The sequence below is a fragment of the Dipodomys ordii genome, unplaced genomic scaffold, assembly GCF_000151885.1.
Source record: "Dipodomys ordii isolate 6190 unplaced genomic scaffold, Dord_2.0 Scaffold108, whole genome shotgun sequence".
In the NCBI taxonomy this organism is placed as follows: Eukaryota; Metazoa; Chordata; class Mammalia; order Rodentia; family Heteromyidae; genus Dipodomys; species Dipodomys ordii.
The window spans coordinates 917,822-925,848 of record NW_012267324.1 but is presented as its reverse complement, the minus strand read 5'-3'; the positions used below and the strand labels follow the sequence as shown (position 1 = coordinate 925,848).

Below are 8,027 nucleotides of genomic sequence, written 5' to 3'. Positions count from 1 at the left end.
GAACCCCGGGCGCCGGGGCAGCGGGGACGGGGGCTGGCCGGACGGGGGTCGCTGCGGGGGAGCGGGCTGGTTTGCTCCCGGCTTTAAAGCTGCCACTTTTGAGCACAAGGTCACTCTTCCTTACTTAGGCCCTGAAGCTGTATGGAGGGCAAGACGACTGTCTTGGGAGTGAAAAGCCTGTTGAGCCTCAGCTCGGGGCTCAGGGAGAGACAGGAAGGGCTGCGCCGATACTACACCAAATCAAGGGAGAGAAAGTTCACTAGGTAGCAAGGCAGCTCAGCCTGGGCTGGGCACAGCTTGCCTGCCAGACCCGTGCCTCTCAAGGACTTACTTTCAGGGCGAGGGCTGGCGAGGGAGGCCCGGGACCTGGGGGACAGCTCTGACTTGGGCAGGCAGAGGCCCCACAAACAGCAAGGCCAACGGGCAGCTTGGCCGCTGTGTGCTGCCTCCAGGCCAGCGGCTGTGGGTCCCGGATCTGCGTGGACAATCCAAGTCCAGAAAAGGGCTGCTGCTCGGCTGCGTGGGTCCAGAGGGGAAATGACTCACACCCAGGCTGGTTTGTGCAAATGTTTTTTTTTTTATTTCCACATTTATATCACAAGGTGTCCACTTACTGGACCAAATAGCAAAGTTGCTTCCTTCTGCATCCAGAGAACACAGAAGTCTAGTACTGTACATTCACTAAGGCTCCTTGTTTTTGCAAATCGCATTTATGACAGATAACCATAAGGCAAACGAATCTAAAGGAATGGTTCTGAGTGTTTCCAGCGCACAGACACGTCTCCCTCACCCAGGAGAACAGCTCACACACAGTAGCACCCGCGCTTACGTTGTGGTGGGGGGGGGGGGAGAAGGGGTTCTAGAAAGCTGAAATTTTCTAGAAGTGCAGGAAGAGAAGAGGGCAGAAAGAGGAAAGTTATCTGGCTGGTGGTCAGATGGAGGAGGGGATGAAAACAAACTTGAAAACTGAAACTTCTGCAGCATTTAGGAACCGGGTTTGAAGTGAAACCAGATAGAAACGAGTGGGTCTGCCCGTGGAGTCAGGGGTGAGGCTGGTGGCCGACTGGCCTGCCTACCCAATGCCCATGGCCAAGAAGCTTCCAGCAAATGACAGAAAGAAAACACTGGCTCAACAGTGGCTCGGTGGGGGTGAGAAAAAGAGGCTGAGGTGTGGCCCACTGTCGGCCTGGTGAGAACAGAAAATGCAGAGATGAGATGCGTGCGTCTGTCGTCTGTCGCTGTGTAAAGGTAACCTCTCCGGGGGCCTGTCTGCGCCTGCCTGCCCGCCCACCTGCCACGGAGGGCCCAGCGCTTGGGCGTGGAAGGGGCCTGCACCTTGCAGGGGGTGGGGGCGGGGGCGGGGCAGGGTGGGGTCTGACGCTTTTAGAGCTGGTTTGCTATAGAGTTCTGAACTCCCTTCCGCCGTCCGCCCTTCCTTCTGCAACGTCGTCCTTCCTTTGCAGTTTCGTTAGTAACCTGGTAGCAGCATTTCACAAGAGAAGGAGACTTGGAGGGAAGAGACAGTGCCTCCCCCTGGGCCCACCGCCCCGGGCTGCCGAGCGCGCTGCGGCCCCGGTTCCTGCCAGGCGGGAATGCACTTTGGGGCAGCTGCAGCGCCAGGTCAGTCCAAGCAGACATAAGGCAGAACGTTCAAGCGCCCGTCATCGCCGTGCGGGTCGAGCGATATGCACTGCGTCCAGTCATACCAGTTACCCTGTGTGTCCTGACACCCGTTCACCCCCGGCCACCGGCCAGCCTGGAGCCTGTCCAGATCGTCCCGCGCGATCTCCCGGGTGAGGCCTGGGAGGTGGCTGGGCGGCTCGAGTGGCAGCAGCACGTGCGGCTGCCGGGTCCCACGCCGGCTGCTCTCCTCCTGCCGCAGGTACTCGGCCATGAAGTGGTGCGCGCCGGGGGTCTGCGCGCCCGACGAGGACAGCAGGCTGCTCTGGCGGCTCAGGTACGACTGCACGATTTCGCTGCGAGACAGCTCCTTCCAGTTTGTCTGCTCGAAGGGGCTCTGCAGGCTGGCCTTGGCCTCCGACTTGTCCGGCTCTGTCCTGGCAGGTGGCTCAGCCTGCACGGGGCTGTCTACCCGCAACGGCTCTTTCTGGGTCAGAGGTTTGATCTGTCTCGTCATGGGGTCAAAGGTGAGCTTCCGCTCTTTTAACCGCACAGGCTTCACGCCTGCCTCGGCCTCCTGCCCGTCCAGGTTCACCGTGTAGTCCCGAGGCCGGTACCTCTTTTTCTTCTTGCTGTCTGAGCCCCCCGAGGAGGCAGCGTCGCTGTCCGCCTTGGAGGAGTCCGGAGAGAGGCCAGCCCGGGCGAGGAGGGGCTCGGCGGGGAGCGGCCCGGCCTTGCAGCCCGGCCCCGCCAGCCGGGGGTGGCCCTCGGGCTGCTCCGGCCAGCGCCCCGGGCTCTCGGCGCTGGGCAGCAGCTCCAGCCGCCGCACGGGGGGCGTGGACGGCTGGGCCGGCGGCAGGGGTGACGGCACCTGCGGGGTGTCGAGGGGCTGATGCCGCGAGGAAGGGCTGGGCACTGAGCCCTTGGGGGCGCACGGGCTCCGCTGCCGGGCAAAGGAGCCCTCATGCCGTGAGTTCCGGGGGCTGAAGGAGCAGCGAGGGGGCCCCCGAGGGTGCGGGGGCCCCGGGGTCTCCTCCACCCTGTCCAGCTGCTGCAGCACCGAAGCCTTCGTTTGCGGGCAGGGCCCAAGGGGCTGGCCCGGGCCGGGGGAGGTGGGGTGCGGCCGCACCGCGTTGATGGGGATCTTGCCGCCGTGCTTGTCATTCTCGCTGGGCTCCAGGCGACCGCTACTGTCCCGGGGGCTGGGCAGGCTCTCGGGGCTCCCGCTGAGGCCATTGGTGGGGAGGGGGGATGAGTTGGGGACCTGGGACTCATGGCCAGCTTTGGCCACCTTGGGCGGCGGCCCGGGGTGGCCCAGGTTGCGCTGGTCCCCCCGGCGCTTGCGGCCGCCCAGCCTGTCCAGCCGCTGCCCGGGCAGCCTCTGGATGTCATTCCGCGTCTTCAGGTCCAGGATGCTCTTGGGCGCGCCGGCAGTGCCTGCCTCGGGCCGGCAGTTGTGCGCGCCGCCGTTGGCTGAGCCGGGCAGCCCCGGCAGCCCCCGCAGCGCCGCCTCATTCTGGTGCGCGTGCGCGGGCTCGATGAGCTTCTGCCAGCTCCGCAGCAGCCGCTTGGCGCGCTTGGCGAGCTCCTCGTTCTGGGTCTTCTTGCGGACGTCGTTGATGAGCTTCCCCAACCGCGTCTCCTGCAACCAGAGCGGGTGGCCCGCTTACCGCCGTGCCACGCCATGCCATGCCACGCGGGGTGACTGCCCAGATACATGACCCACACTCACCCCCCATCTAAAGCCCTTGGCACCACAAGCTTGGCACAGCAGGGCCGCTGCCAGGGCCGCTCTGTGCATGAGAAAAAACCCGTTAGAAAAGCGACAGAGGACCAGAGCCGAGGCATGAGGCCTCCCCATGTCCCACGTGGACCCCAGCCCTTGGCTCCCTGGGAAGCAGGGGGATGCAGGTAGGTGACCCACCTCTAGTGCCTCTTTGGTAATGGGGTATCTCTCCAGGCTGGAGATGACTTCCAACACCGCCACCATGTTCCGGATCTGTAAAGCAAGAGCCACAGTTAGCTGCCACCCTCAACCCACAAGGCTGGGGACCCCAGGGCGTGCCCACACTGCCCCCTCCCCACCCCCAGGGCCTTTCTGCTCCCGGGCCCACCCCTCAGGGCCAGCTGACAGACCAGCGGGGCAGCTGATGGCTGCCTTGTGGGAGCGTGAATGCAGGAATGGAAAGACACACCAACTATGCTTCACGGGAAAGAACGACGCGGCGCGGTCAACCAGCCCACCTGGTCTCAACCACATCTTTCCAGAGCTCATCTGGAGACAGCCACAGACACCCAGGGGGCAAAAAAGTCACAAGCTGCAAGACAGGCAGCCAGGTGCCCGGGCCAGCGGCTCCACAGGGCACCTCGGAGCAGGCTGAGCCGGCAGCATCTGCGCAGGCGCCGCGCCCCGTGCGGCAGGGCCGGGGGGAGGACGGCCTGAGCTCGCCTCTGACTGCGTGGCCCTGTGGGCTCCGTGATCAAGACCCGCCGGCACGGAGGCCAGTCCTGAAGGGACAGGAGCCCTGGTGGCCTCGGGGCGGGCCACGCGGCCTCCGTCCCACCAGTGACCTCACCCGGGTCGATGTAGAGCCCGGGGCTCCGCACGCTCGCTTGAGCAGCCTGGCCCTGCCCGCCCCTGCCCAGCAGTACAGAGTGACCTTGTCCCGGGGCCAACAGCGTTGCTCCCAGACAGGAGGCACAACACCTGGGCACCCCAGAAATCAGTGCTGAACTGAAAGGCCAGCCAGAGTGCTGCATGTGCTCCGTGGCTCCCGCCGCTCCTGTCCCCAGTGTGCTCTGGAGAACCAGCCCTAACCCCCTGCCCCTCCCCCAGCCCCAGAGCTCCGGGGCCATGAGGACCAGAGCTGCGCACTGCAGGCCCACCCTGGCTGCGGGGACCCAAGCAAGACCCCGAGCTACACACAAGGGGCCTGCACCCTCTCCGAGCGAGAAGGCGCAGAGACACAGCAAGGCAGGGTCACAGGGCGGGCTGTGGGGCTCAGGCGGCCAGCGCCTGGACTCTGGGCGCCCAAGGGGATGCGACGTGCTAGGGAGGAGACTGCCGGGACAGACGGCAGGCGGAAGCGAGGCACAGGCCTCCCCCAGGTGCGGAAAGCGGGGGGGGGGGGGGGGAGAGAATGGTGGAGAGGAGGGGAGACGGATCTATCCAGGGGGGGGGGGGGGGGACCGGCAGACAGGCACCTGGAGCAGGCTCCCCGCAGCTCGGCAGGGCTCGTCCCCACAGCACTAGGCACTGTCTGCATGGGAGCCTGGAGGGGCCGCCTCGCCTGGAGGAGGAGGCTGGGCACCGCCCTCTGCTCTGCGCGGATCCCGAGCCCAGGCCGCCCCCCAGCAGCCCATGGCCGGGGCCCTGGGGAAGCCATGGCCTGGGCCGCGCTGGAGTTCAGGAGTGGAGCCGGCTGCAGCCCGGCCTCTCCGGGAGGGGTCACGCAGAGGGCGCGGGAGCACAGGCGCTGCAGGGCTCGGGCACAGCGGGCCACGCGGGCGGGGCTGTGCTGCACCCGCTCCCACGCCTGCCCTGAGGGTTATTCCAGCCACAGCCGGAAAGAAGGAACTGAGACACTCCATTTGGGAGTTTGGGGTCCCTCCTTTCTGCGTCTGAAGTGCCCCAACCTGACTCCCTGACAGCAGGGGCGTACCCCCTGACCCCGGGGCCACTGGCTGGACCCCTACGCCCACTCTCCTTTCCCAGCCCACTTCCCACCACCTGGCACGGGCTCTGCCCCCGGTGCTTTGCTTGGTGGATTGGGGCGTATTTAGCTGAGCGGGCACTGCCAGTGTTCCCCAAACCAGTCTCGGCGAGGACACACCTGGGTTCATAGCCCAGAACACACACAGGGCCACTTCTGTTTTTATTTTTGTCCGTCGTGGGGCTTGAACTCTGGGCCTGGGCGCTGTTCCTGAGCTTCTCTAACTCAAGTCAAGCACTCTACCACTTGAGCCACAGACAGCACCACTTGCCATTTTCTGGTGGTTCACTGGAGAGAGTCTCATGGCCTTTCCTTCCTGGTCTGGCTTTGAACCGTGATCCTCAGCCCTCAGCCTCCTGAGTAGCTGGGATGCCAGGCGTGAGCCACCGGCACCCGGCATAACACAGAGACACTTCTCCTAAGGGCACTCAGGAGCCCTGGCCAGGGAGGCCCTGCCCCACCGCAGTCCCTGCCCGTGGTCCCCACACCCCGAGGGCTGTGGCGGCGACGGCACTGAGGCCAGCTCATCACCGGGCTGGCCCTGGAGTGGCCCCCACTCCCATGTCCCCTCAGCACCGACTCCCGGCCTGGCCAGCCCAGCCCTGGACGCTGCTACCCGACGCCCAGCGCCACCACCCGCAGCTCAAAGCAGCTCAGGGCAGGTAAACCGACGTGTGCGTGTTCCAATCCCCTCGCCCACCTCCTCGGTTCACAGAATCAGGCCTATTTTCATACACGCCAACCATCTCTGGCTAGCAGCACCCCCAAAGAGCCTGTTCCTCTTTCTCCTTCCCCCACCAACCACCAGCGGCCAGGTTTTCTCCACGGTTCCCTTTCCTAAGCTCACAGGTCGGCCTGGCGTAAAACCCCAGCAGCCCGGCACCCCGGGGCCAGGCTGGGCCTCGTGCGCTGGCGGACAGGTGCGCTATCATGTGAGCCATGGCGTGGCCTTCTGCTTTGAGCTATTCTGGGCCCCACTCGGGGCCAGCTTTGGGGAGGAGGCCACACGCACAAGCCGCTTGTTTTGGCGGCAGTACGGGGATTTGAATTCAGGGCCCGGTACTTGCTGGGCAGGTGCTCTGCCTCTGGCCCTTATTTTTTGCCCTAGTTATTTTGACATCAAGTCTCACTTCCTAGTCATGCTGCCCGGGCATGCTCCGGCTGGAAATGCTACGTTATGCTTCCCCTGGTAGCTGGGGCGACAGGCGTGCACCACCATGCCCAGCTTGCTTCTGCTGAGATGGCGTCTCACCAACTTTCCTGCCCAGGCTGGCCTGGAACCACGATCCTCCTGTTCCCAGCCTCCCTCCCAAGTAGGACTGCCGCACAGGTGAGCCACTAGCACTGCGCTTTTTTTTTCCCCCAATGCAGAATGGTCTAGACAAGAATCTACCAAAACAGCTGAGCTCAAAAGACCCTGGAAATGTTCATTAGCAAGCGGCTGTCCTTCCAAATGAAAATATGCTATAGCTGACCCCAGGGCGGGGGGAGGGGGGGCCTGTGCACACCAGGGTGCTGAGCATGCCCGCGAAGCTGTGAGTCCCCAGGGCACCCCGATCTGTTCTAGGCCGTGTCTGTGGCACGTCTGCACAGGAGGCCGCTCAGACCAGAGCTCCAGGCCTGTCCTCTGCACTCCGGCTGTCCAGCTGCACCCACCCCACACCTGGCAGGAGCCGGGAGAACCTGCCAGGCACGGATGCCCCCTGGTGTTCCCTGCTCAACCACATGGGCTCTGCCTAACCAAAGCCACTTTCCCTCAGGAGGAGGACCGGGGGCCACAGTACTTCCCACGGGCGGGTGGCCTGCGCGTCCTCGTGGGCTTGGAGTTGTGTACGTGTCCTACAACAGCCCACAGAGCAGCGGCGGGGGAGGACAGCCCGGCTCACAGGCAGGACGGGGAGGGTGGGAGGTGGCGTGGCTCCCCACGGATCCTTATTCAAGCTCTACTGCCGGTGCACAGGGCTTCCGCTCCTGTCACTTGGCCCTTTCTGAGCACACACAAGCTTCTTGAGTGCCTGCGAGAGCTGGCTCGGGCAGGTTCCAGAGACCGTGGCTGAGGACGTGGGGGGGGGGGGGGGCCCCGCCTTCCCAGCCTCTCCTCTAGGAAGAGCCAGGGCCGATGCCAGCTCCACAAGCCTGGAAATGATCCAGTGCCCAGGGAAGGGACACGGCACCCATCCACACGACTGCAGGACGCGGAGCGCGGGCGAGAGTAAGCCAGCTTTCCAGGAACACACAGGGACTAGACTGAGCCGGTGAGCAGTCACAGTGCGCAGTTAGGAGCAGAAAGGCTGAGGACCTGGGGGCCCAAAGCGTGGCTGGGGCGCCCTCTGTGGCCTGTGCTGCACAAGCTCGACGGGAGCCACGCTGTGCCAGCGGCCCTCAGCGAGCCTGGAGAAAACAGGGACTGGGGTGCGGGCCACAGGAGGCCTGGCGGCACCCCACTGGCAGGCAGCGGCAGCAAAGCAAGGGCTGCGGCTCAGCAGAGGGCAGCGGGTCCCAGCGCGCAGCGGGCATGCGCACGGGGGGCAGGCGCACGGCGGGCAGGCGCTGCACCCCAGCCACAGGGTCGGCAGGAATTGTGCGCACACAGGTCACATGGCGGCACCCCACTGGCAGGCAGCGGCAGCAAAGCAAGGGCTGCGGCTCAGCAGAGGGCAGCGGGTCCCAGCGCGCAGCGGGCATGCGCACGGG

General features: G+C 65.0%; 1 protein-coding gene across 2 annotated transcripts in view; it reads right to left on the bottom strand.

Annotated features, from left to right (window-relative positions):
* Positions 1-563: 563 nt before the first annotated feature.
* The window catches only part of Med26 (mediator complex subunit 26), a 19,493-nt gene continuing 12,029 nt past the window's right edge, over positions 564-8,027 (bottom strand). Inside the window, exons 1-3 of one of the 2 annotated variants that reach the window (XM_013028355.1) lie at positions 4,825-4,855; positions 3,545-3,619; positions 564-3,262 (exon numbers count right to left, since the gene is read on the bottom strand). In XM_013028355.1, coding sequence (XP_012883809.1) covers positions 1,622-3,262; positions 3,545-3,610 — 1,707 coding nt within the window. In that variant the 5' untranslated portion in view covers positions 3,611-3,619; positions 4,825-4,855 and the 3' untranslated portion in view covers positions 564-1,621. Of the gene's footprint in view, positions 3,263-3,544; positions 3,620-4,824; positions 4,856-8,027 lie in introns of those variants that run through there. The other variant, XM_013028354.1, reaches the window with a different exon arrangement.